This window comes from Microplitis mediator, chromosome 3 (genome assembly GCF_029852145.1).
Source record: "Microplitis mediator isolate UGA2020A chromosome 3, iyMicMedi2.1, whole genome shotgun sequence".
Lineage (NCBI taxonomy): Eukaryota > Metazoa > Arthropoda > Insecta > Hymenoptera > Braconidae > Microplitis > Microplitis mediator.
Window position 1 is genome coordinate 673,046 of NC_079971.1, and position 23,516 is coordinate 696,561.

Genomic DNA, 23,516 nt, shown 5'->3' on the forward strand with positions numbered 1-23,516 from the left:
ATTTTTCAAAAAAAAATTTTTATTTTGGGTTTCGATATTTTTGGAGGCTGCGCTAAAAATAAAAATAAGGGGTAAAATTGGCTGTCAAAAATTTAAAAAAATATAAAATCAGTCCAGTAAAAAATTTAAATAAAATACACGGACGCGAAAAAAGTTCGGGGTAAAATGGGCCACCAAAAATAAAATTAAAAATCAAAAAAATTTTATAACTGTCCATTTTCCCCTGACTTTTTTTCAGTAATTTACATTAAAGAAAAATAATTAGTAGAAAATACTCGGCCCATTTTGCCCCTTTGAGTCTTGTAAGCGCACGCGCGGTGGCATTAAAAAGTTAGCGGTCTCCTCAATAAATAAAAAGTAAAATTACGCAATTATTTATAAATTAACTATAAGTTTAAATAAATAACTAAATATATAGAGTACTGGATATGTAGCAATGACATAATTACGCGTGAGTTGTAACATTTGTACTCCCAATAATTTATATCAACAGGAAACGAACACTTGCAGCGGGATTTTATTTGCGTAGGTATTAATTTTTAGAATAAACACGAGTCCGATATATTTATATAAGTACTTTGTACTTATATACATATATATATTTATTGATTTATATGAATAATTAAAAATTTATAAATAAATTAAATATAAATTTGGATAGCACGCTTTGCACTTTAGAATTAAATGAAAGTCACAGCCCTCTTTAATAAACGAGGACGATTATACATATCATTAAATGTTTTCCAGTACGTTATATATATAAATATAAATATATTGTTATTGTAGTGTGATAAATATAGTTATGATAGTTACCTTGACCATAAAAATCATAAACATATCTCCTGGTACTGGGAACCGTGAAAAATTTATCTGTTTTATCTACGCCGTAATATATAGTATAGTATATATTATAATATATAATAAAGCATATAAATAATGTATATTTTTTTTCATCCCAGAAGTGGGTGAAAACTTTATTTTATTTTTCCAACGATGGGTCGCGTAGAAAAGGGCGAGATTGAGAAAATAAATTTCTAACGGCCGCCGAGACTAAACTACTGGTTTTACAAAAAAAATTTTCAGGAATAATTTGTAGGAAATTTAATGATTAACAAAAAAAGTTTACAGTAAAATTACCCTAGGATTATTAGTTTATAAGTTATGGCTGCTGAAAGTTTTGTTGTATTCAAAGTTGAATAAAATTGTGTCGGGCTTATGAACGCTTGTCACGAGTAAACTATTGATTTTCCGAAAAAAACTTGTGGATATATTTTTTAGCAAATTGAATTTCCTACAAAAAAGGTCCTTTGAAAAATAATCATACGACAGGTATTTCAAAAGTTACAGCCCTTGTAATTTGCCCTTGTAATTCGTTTTCTCAAACGAATGACGTAACAAAGCAGCTTTAAATTTTTACTCGGGTTTAGTTTAAAAAAAAAAATATATATTTTTTGTAAATACGCCAACTGCGATTTCAAGCTGGCCCTATTTATTCTTGAAACGCACGCGGCATATTATCTAACCCACAATCCCATAAAAAATAAACTAGTTCCATAAGTGAGTTTCAAATCTATAACGAGTTACATTTAAATATTAATAAAAAATATATATATATGATAAAATATAATATGGAAAATAGTTATGGGTAAGGATAAGAACCATGTCATGACATATCGAATCGCCGTAGGCGGACCCGAGTTACGCCGGATAAATATTTAATTAATTTATAATTATTAAATAAGCGTATTTTTGTACAGTCTTACAATTATTAAAAAAAAAAAAAAAAAAGTGTTTAATAAATTATAAATATAAATTTAAAATGCCCAAGTGTGCATTTATGGCTGCATACTTACGTTTAAATAAAAAAAATTATTTACCTTTAGTTTGAGATAGAACGTCCCTCTCCCCAATTAAATAAATATAAATAAATAATATAAGTACCAGATATATAATAGGAAGTGAAATTATAAATTAACGCTTGTTGCGCACGTGAATTGTATCTGCGTGATCGTATTTGAATAAAAAATAATTTAACGAATAAATTTAAAAAAAATTCTTAAATATATAAAATTTATCTATTTTATCTTACTCTTGTTCTTTACGTGAATTAATCAATTATTAGATTTTAAATTGATAGTAATTACTCTATGGCGGTAATGATAATTACTGTGATGATTACTGATCACTGATTACTTGGGTAATTGATATTTACAGTAATGATGGTTAATTAAAAAAATTAAACAAGTTCGCGATCGCCCAAATTCACCAGAATAAATATTTGTATGTAATTGTTTCTTATAAATTAAAATTGTCTATCTGTACTTCCAAGTGAATAAAATATATGCAATAATTATTATTGTTATTTCATTGGCATTGATAATTTATTGATTTTACTTTATAAAAAAAATATACTTTTGTTTTATCGGACTGCAGATGCTCTAGTCTGTCAGAGTCATGCGTACAGTGAGGTAATTTGTGTTAATTGAGATAATTAATTATAATTAGCTGATAATTTGACGTTATGGGGTGAGGAAAAGGGATTTAATTTGCTGCATGTTTGATGAGAATATAAAATAGTGTAGGAATTAACGTCAGAGTTATGATTTACGTGATTTTATTTTTGGAGTCATTTTATTTGAGATGTAACTCATTAAATATTGATGTTATGAAATTTTTTAATCAGATCAAAATTGAAGGAAATTTAATTTCCTATAATTTTAGTATCAATAAAAAATTTTGTGGGGTCGATATTTCAAAAGTTACAGCTGTTTTTACTGTGAATGCAGTTGTGGTAATTTTTTGAAAAATAGGAAAACTTTTTAAACGGCTGTAACTTTTGAATTACTGATCTGAGAATATTTTGCAATGAGTCAAAAATTGTAGGAAATTCAATTTCCTTTCCAATGATCCCCTATGACGTCTATTTATCTCAAATAACCACGAAATCATATATATCTGAAAAAAAAAGAATCTGATTGATTTAAAAATAATAAGAAGTGAAATTGAAGGGTCGAAGAATTTAAAGCAATTGGTTTTGGAATGACTGGCTTGGTAATTGGACTGTTACTGTTATTTTTTTGGAGCCACGACCGCACAGGAACTCGACCACGAGATGAGGACACTTGTTGCAAAGAAGTGCAAGTTCAAGAAAAAACCGGTGTTACCACAACATTGATCCCGTATCCCGCAAAAAGTCTTATTGCAAGATCTGAAATGTCTTCCGAGAGTTATTGCGTCATTACTTCATGTAAAACTATTACTTTCAGTTCAATTTTTTGGTCCGATTCTGGACAAATCGGTTCTTGCTTATCCGTCTTTCAGGTATTTTTTTCCTTTATTTACGTCATCCATTAAATAAAACAAAAGTCGTCTCACTTGCATTTAATTCGTACGCTCTAATAAATTTTTCTTCTTCAAGGACCGATGCCCAAGCCCGAGTCCCGGATCCAGAAGATCAATTGACTTGGTGTTCAAAAGCGCCCGATTTCCCTCAAATAAATTGACCAAATCCTGGATAAATTTAAGCCCCTCCGTAAATCTAGCCGTCGAGTCAATTAGATTCGAAGACTGTCAGCTGGATAAAATCGAGCCTGAAGCTTTTCTCTCCGACTTGTTTATAACAACCAGAAATTTGCAACTAGTGAATACCAAACTCTCCGTTCTCAATAAATCCGTCTTCAAAGAACTTTCGAATTTGCGTAATTTCGCTGTACAAAACAACATAATTAACGCCGCCGAACGGCATTTGCTATCGAATGTCGCTGAAACCCTCGAGACAATTGAATTGGATCGATCTATTGATAATCTAGCCGTTCTTCTCAACATTACCAGCTCTAGGATCAGTCCCAGTCCCAGACCCGATTCTAATTCCAGCCGCAGCCTCATCCTCGGTAATGAACCAACAAAAGAAAGACAATTATCAAACGTCCAATTAGTCTCATTACAAGGCAACAATATTCCCATCCTCTCTAAAGAAATCTTTTCAAGTTTCCCTAATCTCAAATCTCTCTACTTGGATTCCTCAAAAATTACCCACATAAATTTTGACACTTTCGATGCCTGCAAAAGTCTCAAGCAAATTTTTTTAACCAACAATTTATTGTCCACACTTCCGGATAATATTTTTACTAAATTACTGACCGCCAATCCGGATTTCAAAGTCACCATGACAAATAATCCATGGCAATGCGACTGTAAATTTATTTGGATACAAAAATTTCTTATGAAGGCTCCAAATTTGGTTACCGAGATGCCAAAATGTTTAGGTCCTGATAGAAATAGAAATTTGTCGTTTTTGGATGCTGATTTCTGTGGCAATTCTTCTACTGACACCACGGAAATAATAAATAGTAATAATAGTTTAATTAAAATAATTTGTAATAATTCGTTGGATTTAATAGAAATAAATTTAAGTAAAACGAAATTAGAGGCAATGGGAGCAGAGGAAGGAAACATTAGCTCTGGTGGATTTAATTGCGTTTGTAAAAGTATATTAATTAAAAACAATAATAATAATGATGATGATGGGTGCAAAAAAAATTTGTGGCTGTCGAATGAAGACAAAGCAATTGTATTGTCTCTGTACACAATAGTGAGCGTTTTGTTCGGTCTCGGATGCGCGGGCGGTTGTTTTTTTATTGTCAGAAACAATCCAAGCTTATTGCGAGGCAGCAGCAGAGTGGTAATGGTTAAACACGGGGGCGTGGAGGCCATGGTTTTGCCGCGGGGCGTCAGGGTGGGTAATTTGGCCACCGGAAGTGGCGAACCGGTGAAATTTGAGATGAGAGACAACTGCGAAATTGATTATTTGACGCCGATAGGTATTGCTGCTAATGAGTATGAATCGATACGAGATGCCGGGGGGGCTAGAGAAGAAAGTGGGATTGATAATTGCCCGCCGCCATTGCCGCCACATCCGTTACATGGTGTGAGAACTGTTTCTTTGTTGATGGCTGAGAGCGAGAGTTCATTGTCGGGTTTTTGAAATACAAATTTAATATGTATTGAAAATTATTAATAAATTTATTTATTTGCATAAGATGTCATTTTTTTTCATTTTTGAAATTTTTCTTTAAAAAGCGGGAAAAAATTTTTTGTCCCAAAAAATCCTTTTTTTTTTTTTTAATTAAAGCTCAAATTATTGTTACCCGTTAATTTAGGGGAGGGAGGGGCAAAACGGGGTACTTAAGGAAATTCCATGTTTTCGAGGACTTAAGGGTTAACGGTAACCGATTTTCAATTCAATTTAATTTACGGACAAACATTAGAAACCTTAAATAGAGAATCTTTAGCGTTTTTTAAAACCTTAACAGAGGGCTAGAAATTTCGTATTTTCAAAAATTCTAATTCGTCTCCGAGAAAAATTGTTTTAAAATTCTCATTTACTCAACGTGTGCAACAAAGATAGTCCCGATTATTTTTCTGAGTGTGAGAAAGAGGTCCGGTAGCGTATTCCCTTAAATAAGCCAAATCTTTTTTTTTTTTTAATGACATTCAAAGTAAATAGAAAAAATTTTCAGTTACCGTTAGAAAAAAAATTTTCATTTTTGCGGGCAAAATGGGGGGGTACCTCCTAAAAAAGGTAAAAAAAAAAATTTATGGATTTTAAATGAATTTCATTAAGTTTAATTTTTTTGTCATTTACATGAAGAAAAATTATATTTCAGATGATTATTAGATGCAAAGAAAGAAAAAAATATTTAAAAAATTTTTTATTATAAAACAAAAGTCATTAATATTTTTTAACTGACAATTGATTTATGAAAAAATTTGACAAAAAAAATTCAAAATAACACTCAATTATATTTACAAAAGTGATTTTGGAATGTTTAAAAACCATTTGAAATATCAAATTTTTTTTTTATAAAATTTTGGGGGTACCCCGTTTTGCCTACCCTACCTCCTTTTGCCCCCCTTCCCCTATTAGGATCCATAAAAATCAATAATTAATAAAAATAATTACCAAGTCAATAAAAAATTTTCCGATAATTTTTTTTATGTCCAAAATCAAAAATAGACAAAATAAAATATTTTATTGCACAAGATTAAAATAAAAATATAAAGATAATTATTAACGAAATGTTGTCTATTGCTAATGTCTATTTTAGTCATCAAGTTAAAAGATATTTTATTAATGTCTATATATATATATTGATATTTTTTAATCTTGATTGGCAAAGCAGGTCGAGTTTGGTATATATTAAAACTTAGGCAATCTGCCAAAGTAAATTCGCGTCTATTGAGTATAGGAAAAGAACTTGGTAATGAGCTACATACCCACTGACTTTTATTATTATCATCATTATTATAACAATGATAGTAATGAACTATAACAATTGTATTATTGTTTATACATTTTATTTAACAATAAACTCCGTCTTATTTTTAATTCCTCCCAATATTTATTTTTTTTTCAGCCAATTAATTAATTAAATACTTAATTACTCAAGAAATGAATCAATTAATTTATTGATTGGTATTCTGATGATCTTGGAGGACTTATAGAGTATCGATAATCGATTTAAATTGATAAATTGGGTAGTAGGTCATGCACTTGTCTTACTCACCTAATTTAGTTGTGAAACAGTTAAGAGTAATCTAATGTCAACAGATGATTTGTAATGAGCTGTCTTTGAGGTATGCGAGATTGCGTTAATTCTAATCGATCAATTTGACGTATCAATTCGATCGTAAAGCCATTAAGAGTTTGATCGCTCATCGAAAAACGTTTATGTTCATTTAATCCACGCCCGAGTCAACTTTAATTACTGTTATTTTTATTATTACATTTTTGTAATTATAATTATTTGCAAAAAATGGTAAAGTGTTTTTTGGTTTTTAATTAAATTTTTTTTTTAGTGAAGTGACGGTTTTTAATTTTTTTTCTGTTAACAGGAACCAGGACAATTGAGCAAAGACCAAAAGAAACGTATGTATTTAAATAATGGGGTATTTTGGTATTTATAATTTAAATGAATTTTTTTTTAATTAGAACTTCAAACGGCTTTCGATGCATTCGATAAAGAAAAAAAAGGAATTATCGCGACTGCTGATATTAGTATAATAATAGGCATGATGGGAATTGAAACGGAAACTCCGGCGGATTTAGACAACGCGATTGCGGAAGTTGACACCTTTGGTAATTTATTTATTTATTAATTTTAATTATCAAGGGAGTGATTTTTGAAAATATTGTACAGGAGCCGGAGAAGTTAGATTTGAGGATTTTTGTACGATAGTATCGAGATTTATGGAAGAGGACGTCGATGTCGAGGCACTTAAATCAGAGCTCAAAGAAGCATTTCGGCTCTACGATCGTGAAGGAAACGGTTATATTACTACTGAGTGTTTCAGAGAAATTCTCAGTGAAATTGATGAGAATTTAAATGATGACGAGTTGGATATGATGATCGAAGAAATTGATGCCGATGGTTCCGGGACTTTGGATTTTGAAGGTTTTTATTTTTTTTGGGTTTTCATTTTCGAATTAGGGGAGACTGGGGATAATTATCACAGCCGTCATTTGTGGCGATCGGCATCGAAGAATCGCCTCCTCTTCGATGCAGATCAATGTTCGTATTTCGCTCGATTTGTCTATAATGACTGATGTGACAACTTGACCCGGTCTCCCCTACACAGAAAAAAAGGATTTCTTAGTGCAAGAAATTTTTATTTGTCCCAAAAAAATTTTTACTTGCCTCAAGAAATTTTTTGAATTATAAATTGAAAACTTTAAATTTCTTGGAGCGAAAATAAATTTTTTTAGAGCAAGAAAAAATTTTTTGAACCGAGAAATTTTTTCTTGTCTCAAGAAAATTTTTGTTTTCAATTTATAATATAAAAAATTTCTTGCGCCAAGAAATTATTTTTTTCTGTGTACATTAATAATTACTGGAGATAAGAGAAAAATAAATAATTTCGATATTTGTCAAAAAATTCTAAATTCGAATTATGATTTTTTGTTTTAATTTTTAAAAAATTATAGAGGAAGTGATAAAAAAATTTGTTACCGTAAACGGAAGTCGGTAGCCTTGTAAATTGAGAAAAGTGGACCAGTCAAAAGTTTGAAATAAAAAAAAATATATATTTGAATTTGATTATAATCAATTTTGAAAAGACTTTTAAATGACGTAATAAAAAATTCCATTTATAATAATTATTTCACAATCTAATTTTTGTATGTTTAGAATTCGTGGAGGCAATGACGCACTGATTGTCCCTGGACTGGAGAAATTGTAACAACTCATTAATTATCATCGTATAATATAACCTATACACCACATAAATATAAATTTAAATATCTATATATATTATATCACTTCTGTATTTGTAATAAAAATAAACAAATAAAAAACTAAAAATTGATGAATGATAAACCAGCGCAATAAATTCAAAGCATTCGATTATAAGTTATTGATAAGTCAATCAGTCGATATCTGATGCAATTGGCTATTAAATGTCATTTCAATTAATTCATTAATTCAAGATTATTCGCACGCACCTGCATTCAATATGACAATTTCGCGGGTTGTAATATGCTTTTAAAATATTATGTTATATTGATTAAATATTTGATAAGACATGCCTTCAATCTCCCTTCACTTTTTACTTTATTCATTTTTCTTTCTCCTTCTCATTCAATTACTGTGATTTATCTTAATTATTATTTCATTCTAACTTAAAAAATGTTTGGCTTGACAGGCGATATCTTTGTAATTATTAGAAATAAATAGATGTCATGGGAGGTTTTTGAAACGGAAATTCAATTTCCGACAACTTTAGTATCAATAAAAATTTTTGTAAACCCAATATTTCAAAAGATATGACGATTTTAAGTGTTTGTCAAAAATTAAAATTTTGAAAAAATTACCAAATTGTTTAAGTAGCTGTAACTTTCCAATGATTGAAATTAAAAATTTTTTCATGAGGGTCGAAGTTGTAGGAAATAAAATTCCCTTTCCAAAAACCTCCTATAACTTGTAGCTGTCTAAATTATTTCTGCAACTAATTAAAGCATAATAATTTTGTAAAAATAATTTAAATCATAACCATGAAAGAGTCCGGCAAAAATAACCCGAGCAACTTCGTTATGCAATTAATCCATGCAGCCGTTAATTGCATCACTCTTCTCGACTCTGGAATTTTTATGTATTCGCGGTTATAAACCAGGTTTTGAATGCATAACTATGTAATGACAACCAGTAATATCAACCTAGAGCCTATTCAGTTCTATGAAATATAAAAAAAAAAGTTGATTCAACTAATATGTATTTAGTCTAAGCGGCATTTCCTTAATTTATTTATTTGCCATTTTTTTTTTCCAATAATTAGTAAAATTTTTTTTTCTTATCGCATTTAGTTTTATTTGAATTTTTTTTTACCGAGAAATCGCTAATTACTCAATCGCTGGTAAATATATTTTTTAAGCTCAAGTAAAAAGAAAAAAAAATTTTAAATCCGCATAAATTTATAGTGTGGGTCTGGTTTATTTGACGGAACTTGTTTAATGCCAAAAATTAATTTAGTGTGCATGCGCGAATGATTGAAACGAATTTTGTGGTAATAAATTAGCAGACGTCCTCGAGAATTTTGAAAACCACTATAAGATTTTCTGTCGTTTATATTTGTTATTTTGTTAAAATATGTCAACTGTGCCAGGAATTACTGGCTAACTTTTATAATCATGTATTTTAGCTCTCGCTCCCGCGGTCTTTTAAAACCGAGTGATTTAAAACCGCGGTCGCACATATCGGCTAGTTATCACTTTTATAAGTAGTCGGGTTTAACTTTTTTTATTTTTATTTTTATTTTAATACTACTTGTAATATTCATTAGATTCTAATATGGTAAGTGCCTCGATAATTTTATGTTACATATGTGTAATAATGTTTTATTTTATTTAAATTATCTAGTGAAAGGTGTTTATGTTAATTATTATTTATTTTTATTTTTATTCAGGATGACTTGACGAAGGATCAAATTGTCCGTAAGTTAAATCATTAAATTATTATTTATGTTATTACGCTTCCGCTAGTTGAAAATTTTTATTTTATTTTATAGTGATACGTAATTTATTTCTCTGACATGAAGATTTATTATTTTACACTTTTAATTCGTTTTTTGTATTTAAATTATCGTTAAACTGCTGGAGATACGGGAAAAAGTATAGAATACATTTTTGAAGGAAATTCAATTTCCTACAAGAAAGGTCATCATTGACTTTTATGTAAATTCAATAGTTTTCAGAGAAATTTGATTTTAAGTTGAAAAAAAAAATTTTTTTTTTGATCATTATAGCAATTTTCGTTTTCAAAAGTTTTAAATTAAAATTATGGTTGAACTACTGGAGATACGTGAAATATGAAAAGGACCAATGGTGTTGGAAATTTAATTTACTACAAAAAAGTTATCACTGACTTTCATGTGAATCCAGTAGTTTTCATAGAATTTCAATTTAAAGTGAACTACCAAAATTTTTTTTTGATCATTATAGAAATTTTCGTTTTTAAATTTTGAAAATCAAAATTTTGATGAAACTACTGGAGATACGTGAAATATGAAAAGGACCAATGTTGTAGGAAATTTAATTTACTACAAAAAAGTTTTCACTGACTTTCATGTAAATTCAGTAGTTTTCATAGAATTTCAATTTAAAGTGAACTACCAAATTTTTTTTTTTGATCATTATAGAAATTTTCGTTTTTAAATTTTTAAAATCAAAATTTTGATGAAACTACTGCAGATATGTGAAATATGAAAAGGGTCAATGTTGTAGGAAATTTAATTTACTACAAAAAAGTCTTTACTGACTTTCATGTAAATCCAGTAGTTTTCATAGAATTTCAATTTAAAGTGAACTGCCAAAATTTTTTTTTTGATCATTATAGAAATTTTCGTTTTAAAATTTTTTAAATCGAAATTTTGATGAAACTACCGCAGATACGAGAAAAATGAAAAGGGTCAATTTTGTAGGAAATCAAATTTCCTATCAGAAGTATTCATGCCATTTTTCACTTAAATCCAATAGTTTAGTCGCAATATAAATTAAAAGTAAAAAAATTTATTTTTTCAAGATAAGATTAAAAAAACACATTATTTGGTAATTTCTTAAGCCCGCATAATTCTCAGGCAATAAATAAATGTCAAAACAAAAATTTTCAGTCTTGAAGAAGGCATTCGATGCATTCGACCACGAAAAAAAAGGCTGCATTGGCACCGACATGGTCGGGACAATTTTAACGATGTTGGGCCACGAGCTCAGTGAAAACACACTGGCCGAAATAATTGCGGAGGTAGATGAAGATGGTAAATATATATCTGTCGTCGCCATAAATACTTATATAAATTTTTTTTAATTAATAAACTAACCGGTAATAATGATTTATTAGTATATCAATTAATTAGTTAATTAATTTATTTCCTTAAGGATCCGGAGAGTTGGAATTCGAAGAATTTTGTACCCTGGCGGCAAGATTTTTAGTAGAAGAGGACACTGAGGCAATGCAACAAGAATTACGTGAAGCCTTCCGTCTATACGACAAAGAAGGAAACGGTTACATAACAACAGACGTATTTCGCGATATTCTACACGAGTTAGATGACAAATTAACAAACGAGGAACTCGATTTAATGATTGAAGAAATCGATGCCGATGGCTCAGGCACACTCGACTTTGACGGTAATTTATTTATTTATTATTTATTATTTATTATAATTATTTATTTTATTGCGTAAAATTAAAATGTTTTATTGCAGAATTTATGGAAGTGATGACTGGAGGTGATGACTAATTATCTTTTAAAATAATATATAAGTGAGAGAAATCTTGTCATCGCATATAAATTAAATAATTAAAAAGCTTAAGCACAAGATAAATTAAAATGACGATTTTTAAATTTACCGGGTACTTAAATTGCCGGTTAAAAATCGGCAGTGTCATGGATCTTTGTTAAAGTGACGTGAATTCGTGTAATATTATTTTATGGACAAAGCCTAAGAGGGAAAGCCAACAGTGGAGCAACAAAACCGGAGGGGCTGTCAGGTCCTTCGTCAAATTAACGCCGATCTGTTGAATAATCGAATTCTTGGGCTTTACCATAAGGGTATCATTTAATCAACTGACATCTGTACTTGCATGTCTGACGTATGTATGTGGATATAGGACGGACATGTTATGCACTGTCGGTTTACTTTTGGTTACTTATTCGGACTCATGAATATGCAATGATTTAACTCTTGTACATGATCTCCATTTATGTTTATAATTCAATGGGTATTTAAAACAATTCTTCACCACTGTTTAAACCTTCAATTTAAATTATAATTCATGTTATTTTAATTTGAATAAATTTTATTTTATTTTACACTCCTGTTATTATTTTGTCAATTTAAATTTAAGAAAATATTTTTAAGTTATGTGGTAATTAATGGCGACAAGTGGACTTGTAGGTAGCTCACTGGAAAGGAAATTTGATTTTCTACAATTTTGGTATCAACAAAAAATTTTGTGGGACTGATATTTTCAAAGATATGGCGGTTTTAAGTGTAAGCTATAGATGAATTTTTGGAAATCATTTTCATAATGATCAAAAACTTTAATCGGCTGTAACTTTTTAACGATTAGTCTTTGAATATTTTTTAAAGAGACCGAAATTGTCGGAAATTTAATTTTTTACAAATTTGGTACCAACAAAAAATTCTGCGGGACTGATATTTTCAAAGATATGGCGGTTTTAAGTGTAAGCTATAGATGAATTTTTGGAAATCATTTTCATAATGATCAAAAACTTTAATCAGCTGTAACTTTTAAACGGTTGGTCTTAGAATATTTTGTAAAAAGACCAAAATTGTAGAAAATTCAATTTCCTACAATTTTGGTATCAACAAAAAATTTTATAAGAACGATATTTAAAAAGATACAGCTATTTTAACTATAACCTAATTTCGAAATTTTGAAAAAATAAAAAAATCACAAAATTCCATAACCCTCCCTGTCCTTTCTTAAAATATCCAGCCCTCAGAGAACAAATTTCCTTCGACTCCTAAAACTATTATCGACATAAAAAAAAATAATAATAAAATCTGCAATTGAAATTATATTTAAGAACCGTAATTATTTTTATCCAGTACGTTAATCAACAAAACCATAGGGTTAATAATAAACGTACACGTTACAGTATGATAATTGTAGCAGTGAGAAATTGTCCAAATTGGGATAGGAATCGTTGAGCGAGACACCGTAATGATATTGGTCAGCGAGCCATTCCCACGTTATACAAACACTTATTACTGGCTCTACGTATATATACACACAATATCTAGTCTGTATAAATTCAATGCTCCAGATATAACATAATTTAGTACTCTAAAACTCTTCCACATATTTATAATTAATTATCCGCCGTCTCCTCATAAATATATGAATAATAATATGAAACTAACGACAGACTCCCAAACATTAATTATTATCAACATCTAGTTTGTGTTCAAACATAAACATAAGCCAAGTCTAGCAATACTTTCTCCATCAATTAGGCACCTGAGCTTCGTTAGCTCACTTAAACGTGCACTTAAATAATGTGTAACGAGTCCACATGTATGTTTTGCCCATCAAATGTAATTATAAATTTTTACCGAGATTAAAAAAATTATTGTTTTTTTTTTCAAATGGTTAATCGGTTGTTTAATTAATTTAATCGTTAAAAAGTAGAAAATAAATAAATAATTTTATGTGCATTAGGGCGGAGATTCGTTATTTATTATGTAAGAGATATCGAAAGTCGGACGGAACTGACATTTCGTCTTCGTGACTCACATTTGTACAACGTGAGACAATTGAGTCCTTACTGCTTGCATCAGGACACTAATTCATTATTTTAAAAACTTAGCTATGGATTTGTTATGTAACTGACAATAATTTTAAAACGACGCCGCGGGAGTTAGACACACCTGTGTGACCTTGTCTCTTATTTTTATTGAATATCAGGTCAATTTATTTTTATTCAGTTTTTAATTTTTATAATAAAAAAAAAAATGGAAATTAGGGACCATTGAATTCTTTGATAAATTATATACTTGCAATAAATGTGTGATTAGATTTTTTATTGACAAGTAAAAGGAACTGGCCCTGTTGAGAAATTATTTAAAAATTTCGAAAATTATACTGGCCTAAAAAAATTTTTTCTGTGGAAATTTAAAATTTGGGGCCTTGTAAAAAAAAATTTTTAATAATTTTATATATTGAGATTTAGATTTAGATTTCAAAAATAACAAGATAAATTTTGAAAATTACTATTTTGCTCAAAATAGCTCTTACAGTAAAAATATTAAACCCAGATAATTTTTTATTGATACCAAAATTGTATAAAATTAAATTTCCTTTCTAATAACCTCCCATAATATAAATTTATCTCCAATAATTACGGGGTATAATTTATTCTTTTTTTTTTATTCAAATCCGGCGATTTGAACCCGAGTTACCATTCAATTTAAATCCAACAGTCGGCTAAAAAAAATTGGTAATAAAATAATTATAAAACAATTTCCGTGAATAAATTATCATAATTACAAGCTCATTTCCATAATAATTACATGAAAAATAAAGTGCAGCCTAGAGCTAAAGGGTTGATAAAAGTCATTTAGTCAGTGTCTAATCATTTAAAAATGATAACAATTTAATCCTATCATTATTATTATGATAAATAATAATAATATTAATTTTTTTACAACAATAATTAATTAAAGTTTCTCTGAGGTATTATTTAATAGCAATTATTACGTATTGCCCATAGATAATCGGTCGTAATGGCCGAACGATTTACCTAGATCCGTCAGACGACCGATTTCTTTACTTGATATTCTTAAAAAGAAGAAATCCCGGTATGCTGACCACCCGACTACGACTATTCAGTCTATCTACACACCTCACTATTCAATACTATATATATGTATATATATATATATCGTACCTACGTTACTGAGCAATGTCGTAATTGTTCGTTCAACCGTCACACAACATACTCAATGTACACTCCATCTACTCTACTCTGCTCAACTCGACTCAATTGTACACTACACATATTATATACACGTGCTTGAATAACTTTTTCCTGTACTTTTCTCTCTTTCTCAAATCAAACCTGTCTTCAATAAAATAATCGATCGAATTAACGGGATTATTCAATCATAAAAATTACTTGTTACGGCTTATGCTATAACTTGTTAAAAAAAAAAATTAAATAATTTCTAGATAGTAATAATTACTAACAATAATAATATAAATGATATATATAAAGCTTTTTTTGTAGCTACAAATATTTTATATAGATTAGAAACCCGATCTCGCGCGAGGCTCAGCGCAGTGGGCAGCAGCAAAGACTTGGAATCGGAAGGATCCAGGTTCGAGCCCAGCGATCGCCAAAATTTGTCCGTCAATTTTTAAAAAAATTCTTTATCTGTACCAGTATTGCCCTTATCCATTTTATAAATTTTTACCAGGCTATTTTCGGTATAAAATCTCACAGAACATTTGACTTACACCCAAAGCCAAAATTCTTTTGATATGAAATTTTAAAATTACCGCCAAAAAAATTGCCGAATATAATTTCTTATTACAAATATATATACATATGTATTGTTGAAGAATTTTTATTAGACGTAAAGTAAAAGGCGGGAAAAATGGGCCTTGTAAAAAATTTGAATCTGTAATTATTTTTTCAATCGGGATCTTGATAAATATTTATGTAAATTTCTACTGATAATCACAACGATCAGTGGTATGAAATAATCTTTGATACATCGGCTGTGTAAAGTAAAAAAAAAGTTTTATTCAATGGAGGTAAGTGAATGAGTGAATGACTTAATCCCGATGGGAGCGATCGTGAGAGCACGATCTGCTGACGACTGCGACCAAGAAATAAAATACTTTAAATAGTATAGAGTACCAGTACAAGTACCAGTACTCTAATACTCAAATATTATAATATGTACATATATATCTATAAGTAGATGTTTGAAGTAAACCGAGTTATGCGGTTCTCGAGGTCAAAATTAGCACCGCATTATGTATTATTCTCGGAGTAAGTAAAGGTATAAATAATAAAAAATATAAAAAAAAGAAAGAAATATTATTATTATTATTATGTAGTGAAAAGCAAGTCTCAATACAGGGCGTGCTGTTTTGTTTTCATTATCTTACCTCATGCGAGAAACATTGCGAGATACATATTACATATATATATATGTGCGGTTTAGTCAGTTGTTCTTTATATGTTATGTAGTAGTAATAGTAATAGTAATAGTAAAAACTTTATATGGATACAAATGGATAATTTATACACTCCTTAACGCCTTGAAAGGTGCACCGGCTCTAATATGTACTCATAAAAACACAATGTTCATCAAGATAAATCCATCTTTTAATTTAAAAAGTTAAATCAATTCTCTGTTTTTATTTCTATAACTAATATTCGTTTGATTTGTTATTTCTCACGAATATGTATGAGATAAATATATGTCTGGTATGGTCGTTGGAAAGGAAATTTTATTTCCTATAATTTTCGTATCAATAAAGTGTAGTGTGAAATCAATTGTTTTACAGTTACAGCCGTTTCAATTTAAATTTCTTTGTATTCTTTAAATATTTATTTTTTTTCAATTGAAAAATAATTAGGGAATCATCCCGAGTCGAAATATTAGACGTAAATTGAACGTTCTTAACGTTTTAAACGTAAATTGAACGTTTTTAACGTAAATTGAACGTTTTGAACGTAAATTGAACGTTTCGGACATTAAAAACTCAATTTGACAGCTTTTAACTTATTCAAAACGTAGATTGAAGTATCATAAATCGGCTCCCTGCCTTTATAAATCCGGAATAATTTCTCATGCAAAAATTTCTCAGCAATAATTACTCAAACAAAAATTGATCCGTCACAAAAATTTCTCGCTATATATTATTTGCCTTGAAATTCTTCAAGAAAATATGCCTTGAGAAATTATTGCTGAGAAATTTTGTCGCAAGAAATTATTGCATGAGAAGAAAAAGACGGTCGCCTCATAAATCGAAAACGTAACTAAAACCTATTTAGACTTACAATAAGAAAGCAGAAGTATATACCAAAAAATTTTTTTCATCGATTTTGTACTCCTGGATTATAATCACGTCAATTCTCTAAAATTTTGTCGTCCGCTTTTCTGGCTCTTAAATAAAAAAATTCGTATTTTGAAAAAGAAATTTTTTTAGTTTCATACTTCTATCTTCAACACTATTATATCTTTTCATATATTATGATATCAAGGTTATGAAAATTGTGATCACAAATATTGAAATAAATTAATTAATTTTATCATTAAACTAAAATCATAACTCATGAAATTACCAATTTTTTACGAACCAAAATACAAAAAAATCGTTCAATTTACTTTCAAAACGTTAAAAACGTTCAACTTACGTCTAATATTTTGACTCGGGATTATTCGTAAAGAATCTTGAGCAAAAAAATTTACTTGGCTCAAAAAAAATTTCTTAAATCAAGAAAATTTTAATTATGATTCAATAATTATTTTTTCAATTTTTTAATGAGAAATAAAACTCTGCCTCTACTTAAAAAGTAAAACCTTAAATCGCTTTAAAATAAATTTCCACAAATAATGATCGTTGATTTATAAACATGAATTTATCACCAGCATAACTTGAGCTAATAATTAAATTAAATGGACTTGTCATTAAGAGCAGATACTTGCGGTCTTAGTAAATTTTTCATTAGCTATTTTATCATGCTCGCCGCTGGTTATCCACCCATACACACATCGACATCACCCATAAAATAAAAGAACTGCATCTTAGAAAGGAAAATGTCCACCGATTGATTGATATTCCTCCGCAATCTACAAACTCAACTCTCCACACTCAACTAAAAGAATAAATACATAAAAACCAATGAAATTATTGCGAAAATTCATTATTCTTACCATAAATCTTGCATCGGTGTCATAATGAATTTTTTATGAGAATAACAGCCGACCACCAAACGCCAGAACTTTTTTCAACGACCTTTTTATCCCGATTCATACTTGAAACTTTGAATGCAAACTCCCTCTCAAGTTCCTTTAATTAAAACCCTCTAAATATGCAATACAATTTTTTTCCTTAACAATTCCGCGGTCCGCGGTTGCGTTTTTAATTTACTGTGAAAGGTAATTCCAACTAAAACTCAAGGGTTCTACTAATTTTTCGATGACTCAGCCCTCGGGCATTTAATTATTACACTCAATATAATACTCGATACTCAACAAGTGCCATAATGTAACATTTAAGTGCAAGTTAAGTAATTTACGGACACGAAGGACACCGCCAATAAGAAATACTAACGCACCTTTTTTTTTTTTTTTTTTGACTTATCACGTAACGATCAGTCGACATATTCGGTCCATTGTCTATTGTATTGTCGTCAATACACATATATAAATATCAATATATGAGACTTGTGAGCATACCAGAGAGCAGGAAACATGAAAGATAAATATTATATTAAGAGATAAATATTAATTGCTGTTACGGTTATAATTTCATAATATATTCAACGTCAAATATTTAGACATTCTATTTCAGAAAGCGTGTACTTGGAACACACGCTTACATATATCTATATATATTTTTTTTTTAATGAATTCTGCTTGTTATATTAGTTATTAATCTAATTGATTCAAATTATCATTGATCTAGTAGTCGGGAGTCGGTTGGTGGATAGATAAATTTGACAGGAGTAATTTTTAAAATTAAACTGCTAATATAAACATTTTTTTATGTACATAGATATATATATTTAATGTCTTGCTATTAGTAGATTTGATATTCGAAAGTGTAAGTTTGTTTGAGTTATCTCACGCAACAGGATATTATCTCATATTTATATATATTTAGTGTTGTTGATCTTTGAACAGAAGTATTTGGTAATTGTCAAGAAGGACATAGAATTTTTATGTAGATTTTAGATCTATCGAGTAGATAAAAAACATTTATTACAAAAAAAAATCGGTCTATCGGTTAACCCTGCGGACCAGCCTCAAAACTTCCCGCTATTTTCGAGCTCGTTGAGCTTGAAAACATTATTGTGAATACATTTTCGAGCTCGCAAATACTTTTGTATGCCGTTGTTTTGGAAAAAACCATTTTTTAGCATTTCTTTCTCCCACGATCTCGCGAACGAATTAACCAATTTTGATGGTTGGGGCAGCAATCGGCGTGTTTTATCAAGTTCTAAAGCTGATCAAATTTTGAAATTGATTTATCGAGCCGTTTTTGAGAAATTTCGAAAAAACAAAAAAAAAATTTTTTTGAATTCTTTCGTCAACGGTTTCTCTTGAACGAATGAACCGATTTTGATGGTTGAGGTAGCATTCGATGCGGCTTATAAAGTTTTAGAGCTGATTAGATTTTGGAATCAATCCATCGAGCGAATCAAAAGTTATTCAAATAAAACATTTTTAAAAAAATTGTATTTTTGAAATATCTCTGAACACACCCTACCGATTAAGCTCAAATTTTTACGACTTCAAGATATTAACAAGCCGCGTCGAATGACACCTCAAAGATCAAAATCGGTTCATCCGTTCAAAAGTTACAGAATATTTACATACGTACGTACGTACGTACGTACACACATACATACACTCGGATATCATCGTGAAATTAGTCAGGATAGCTTCCTAGAACCTCAAAACGTCAAAATCTGATAGAAATCCGGTTTTTGAAAATCGGACCGAGACCAATAACTTCCCGAATTTTTGAAAATTTACAATTTTCTTAGCGGGAAGTTTAAAAAATGGATTTTGCTGCTACTGTTGATGCAGATATTTCAATGTAAAATGAATGCTAATTAATCAGAAAATGCTCTAATACTAATTGTATATATTTATTTTAATAAAGCGATAAATCAAAGTAATTTATTGTAAATTATACAGATTTTAAGAAATAATCTTTGATAAAATGTTTTTTTTATAATCAGGTATTTTTATTTTCCCAGCTCAAAGTACCGACCGCGGGAAAAAAGTACAATAAAATAATGAATAATATTTATTTGAGAAAACCCAGTAATTTATCATTTAATCCACCGACTACCGAGTTGAGGTGAAAGTGCTACAGTTGAAGAGTAATTATTATTCTATTCAAAATAATATGTAATTTAATATCAAATAGATAGCAAAGTCAGGAACATTTGCCTTGCAATTTACAATTATGAACTTTTTAAATTAAAAATAAAAAAAATAAATGGCAATAAATTTAAGTTCGGGTACTGGGCAAAACAAGGAGGACAATGAGCGCCTTTAGCAGTTTTAATAAATGCTTAAGCAACAGAGTATTTAACGGTACACAGACTTAACAATCTCCTAACAATTAAATAGTTATTTATATAATTTAAAATATATTTTTATATTATATTTATTTTAATGTTAATATGTAGATTGCCAAACGCAAGTGATAAATGGTCAACAATTGGCAAGATTAACAGGTTTACATTCAACTGGTAATATATAATAATCAAATTTATGCCTCAATACCATTAATATTATTTTTTTACCATTTTCGTAGCTCCGAGGGGGCATGCAGAGCTGCTATGGACTAAAAGTACTTAATAAATCGAAGATATTTTAAACTATTGGTATTATAAACACAGCATATGCTTGGCCACGCTTGGATAGCTGCAGTTTTACTTTCTCCTCAATAAATGATCTAGTAGACATTATAATATATGTCGAATATTTTATGGGTTTAACTACGATCATGACAAGTTTTATGAAAAATGCGAAACCGCAATGTTGCCAGTCTATTATTTCGCTTTATTTTTATATCGTTTCTAGAGAAAAAATTAATTTGTTTATGGGGGAGTGATTTTTTTGGATAAATGGGAGTTTAGGCAGCTCACTGGAAAGGAAATTTAATTTCCCACAATTTTGGTATCTATGAAAAATTTTCTAGGATTGATAGTTTGGAAGATATCGCGATTTTAGGTGTAAGCTATAGATCCATTTTTGGAAATCATTTTTCATAATGATCAAAAACTTTAATCAGCTGTAACTCTTCAACGGTTGGTTTAAGAATGTTTTTTGCAGAGACAAAAATTGTAGAAAATTTAATTTACTATAATTTTGGTATCAGTGAAAAATTTTGTAGGATTGATAGTTTGGAAGATATCGCGATTTTAGGTGTAAGCTATAGATGAATTTTTGGAAATCATTTTTCATAATGATCAAAAACTTTAATCGGCTGTAACTCTTTAACGATTGGTTTTAGAATATTTTTTGTGGAGACCGAAATTGTAGAAAATTTAATTTACTATAATTTTGGTATCAGTGAAAAATTTTGTAGGATCGATATTTTGCATGATATCATTATTTTAAGTGATCGTTGAAAATTTAATATTTTTGGAAAAATAATGAAATGTTTTAAACGGCTGTTACTTTTTAATGATTAGTTCAAGAAATTTTTGAAAAGGGCAAAAATTGAAGGAAATTAAATTTCCTTTACAAAAACCAACCATGATATCTGTTGAGATAAGAATAAATTTTTTTCTGTAATAATTCAATTTTTTCTTTTAATTACCTCGTAACTTATTTTTTTATTCATCTCAATGAATGAAATAATTAGAGGCGAAAATTTATCTTGCAATTAGTAGGTATTATTCAATGAACGTGGGTAAAAAATAGTTACAAGTTAAATTCGAGTAAAGAGTTAAGTCATCGTAATATTGTTGTATTATGCTGTCTTTTATTATATTATATTATATATTTAATACCTAAATTATGTTGTCGACATTTCATCACTAGCATCGCAAGTAACAGGATATTGCGGGAAATCTTTGGCAGTGGAAACGACCACGTTGTTTTATATTTTTACCCACTTGTTTTGTTACTTGTTATACTCGTTACCGGATTATGTACACTAGCTTAAATTAAAATACACTGTTCGCATGTTCTAATTTTTTTAACTTATAGAAACTCGTAAAGTTGCGTTACACCTTTATTTTTTTTTTCTTCACCTATTTAATGAGAATTAACGCATTTATTACTTTTCATACTTTGTCTCTAAAAAACGTTACCGTTGTTCAATTTTTCTTCGATTTCTATTTTATAACGCAATTTTTTCAAAATTTTTCAAAAATTACTCATAAAAAAATTTCAAAATCACTCAGTAAATTTTCAATATATAAAAAATTTGTACCCCCGAAAAATTTTGAAAATCCTTTGGAAAATTTTCCGGGACCTTTTCATACTTTTCGACCCAAAAATTGACATTTCCCATAAAAAATAACTCAAAAAATCTATCATTAAATGATTAGATAAATATTCCAGGAAATAACATAAAAAAAATATCAAGCAATGATGACCGTGATGACTATGATGAAGATCAGTACAATGATCTCTAGTCGGCTCAGCAGACTAGTCTATGCCACGGTCAGATGATGTAATGCCTCGGCTTTGGAGGACGTCTGTGGAATCTCCGGATGAACTTGAATACTTTGCCTTTACCTCTACCTCTATCTCAATCTACTGTTGCCTTACAATTATTTAATACATAAGTACAATTAAATATCACTTTTAACAGATGACTAACTTGCTAATCACAAATGACATAAATGGGTGTGGCAAATTGATCCGATTGATAAAATTTATTCATTCTAAAGCTCGAAAAAAATAAATCCGTCAGGTCTTATTTATTATCAACCAGATCTCGGTAAAGAAAGTCGAAAATATTTCAATTCAATGATCTGTCGATTGAGAAAATTTGTCACCAAGAATGTTGATCAAGATAGCTAGTTATGGGTTGGAAAATTTATATCTATGACTAGCTGAGTTATTAAAAACTTTCGCAATTATTTAATATCTCAGCCTTAGACATGTTGTCGCTCGGCTCTGATACTTTTTAATATGGGCTTAAATAATTTATTAAAATTCTATTACTAAATAAATTTTAAAAATGAAATATTATTTAATGGTATCTTAATAAATGTACGCGTACTCTGGTGTAACATGTTGTGTATTGATATAGAAAAGTATCTAGAACAAGTGTTGTAATGGATATTTGTCATGTGATCGAAGGCGACGGTTTCATTGAAAAAAAAAAGAAAAAAATTTATTGAATTTTAAAAATAAATAGGCGGTAAAATAGAGACAGATATGGAATATAATTTAACTGTAGGTCTAATTAACATCGACCTTGTTTTAAAATTATGTTTTGTTTGTTTGTGGCATTGGGCAATGGATGCTCTGTCGATTTGTTAATTTATATATAATAAAATACAATAATTAAGTCCAAGGGTTCTAATTAGTAAGTTTTGTATCTGAAGCGTGGATCGCATGAATTTCTAGTGTAGGCTCTTGATTTACGGCAATGTGTTTTTGCACACAACTTTCTTTTTATTTACTTATTAAATTATTTATGTTTTAATTACAGTTATTTTTATTATTTATTATTGGGTTTTTTTATTCGTAATTTATTTATTTATTCGGATTTTATT

At 29.2% G+C, this 23,516-nt stretch overlaps 3 protein-coding genes across 3 annotated transcripts; all 3 read left to right on the forward strand.

The window, feature by feature from the left end:
* The first annotated feature begins 1,970 nt into the window (after nt 1–1,970).
* LOC130665032 (uncharacterized) lies at nt 1,971–5,200 on the forward strand. The gene is made up of 3 exons (XM_057465274.1): nt 1,971–2,468; nt 3,009–3,321; nt 3,419–5,200. Exons 1-3 carry the CDS (start codon nt 2,455–2,457, stop codon nt 4,982–4,984), a joined length of 1,893 nt encoding a protein of 630 aa, XP_057321257.1. The 5' UTR covers nt 1,971–2,454; the 3' UTR covers nt 4,985–5,200.
* Nucleotides 5,201–6,657: 1,457 nt separating this feature from the next.
* LOC130665154 (troponin C, isoallergen Bla g 6.0201-like) lies at nt 6,658–8,412 on the forward strand. Its single transcript, XM_057465444.1, has 5 exons — nt 6,658–6,818; nt 6,895–6,928; nt 6,992–7,138; nt 7,200–7,454; nt 8,187–8,412. The coding sequence occupies exons 1-5, from the start codon at nt 6,816–6,818 to the stop codon at nt 8,210–8,212; spliced, it is 465 nt and encodes a 154-aa protein (XP_057321427.1). The 5' UTR covers nt 6,658–6,815; the 3' UTR covers nt 8,213–8,412.
* A 1,280-nt stretch (nt 8,413–9,692) lies between these two features.
* On the forward strand, nt 9,693–12,362 carry LOC130665155 (troponin C, isoallergen Bla g 6.0101-like). The gene is made up of 5 exons (XM_057465445.1): nt 9,693–9,845; nt 9,958–9,985; nt 11,161–11,304; nt 11,426–11,677; nt 11,755–12,362. The coding sequence occupies exons 1-5, from the start codon at nt 9,843–9,845 to the stop codon at nt 11,787–11,789; spliced, it is 462 nt and encodes a 153-aa protein (XP_057321428.1). The 5' UTR covers nt 9,693–9,842; the 3' UTR covers nt 11,790–12,362.
* Nucleotides 12,363–23,516: the final 11,154 nt, after the last annotated feature.

What these genes read in the sequence shown, in the direction of transcription:
- LOC130665032 (XM_057465274.1), top strand. An exon ending in CTTGCTTATCCGTCTTTCAG is followed by an intron (nt 3,322 to 3,418) that starts GTATTTTTTTCC and finishes TTCTTCTTCAAG; the next exon opens with GACCGATGCCCAAGCCCGAG.
- LOC130665154 (XM_057465444.1), top strand. An exon ending in GAGCAAAGACCAAAAGAAAC is followed by an intron (nt 6,929 to 6,991) that starts GTATGTATTTAA and finishes TTTTTTAATTAG; the next exon opens with AACTTCAAACGGCTTTCGAT. An exon ending in TGCGGAAGTTGACACCTTTG is followed by an intron (nt 7,139 to 7,199) that starts GTAATTTATTTA and finishes AATATTGTACAG; the next exon opens with GAGCCGGAGAAGTTAGATTT.
- LOC130665155 (XM_057465445.1), top strand. An exon ending in GACGAAGGATCAAATTGTCC is followed by an intron (nt 9,986 to 11,160) that starts GTAAGTTAAATC and finishes AAAAATTTTCAG; the next exon opens with TCTTGAAGAAGGCATTCGAT. An exon ending in TGCGGAGGTAGATGAAGATG is followed by an intron (nt 11,305 to 11,425) that starts GTAAATATATAT and finishes TATTTCCTTAAG; the next exon opens with GATCCGGAGAGTTGGAATTC.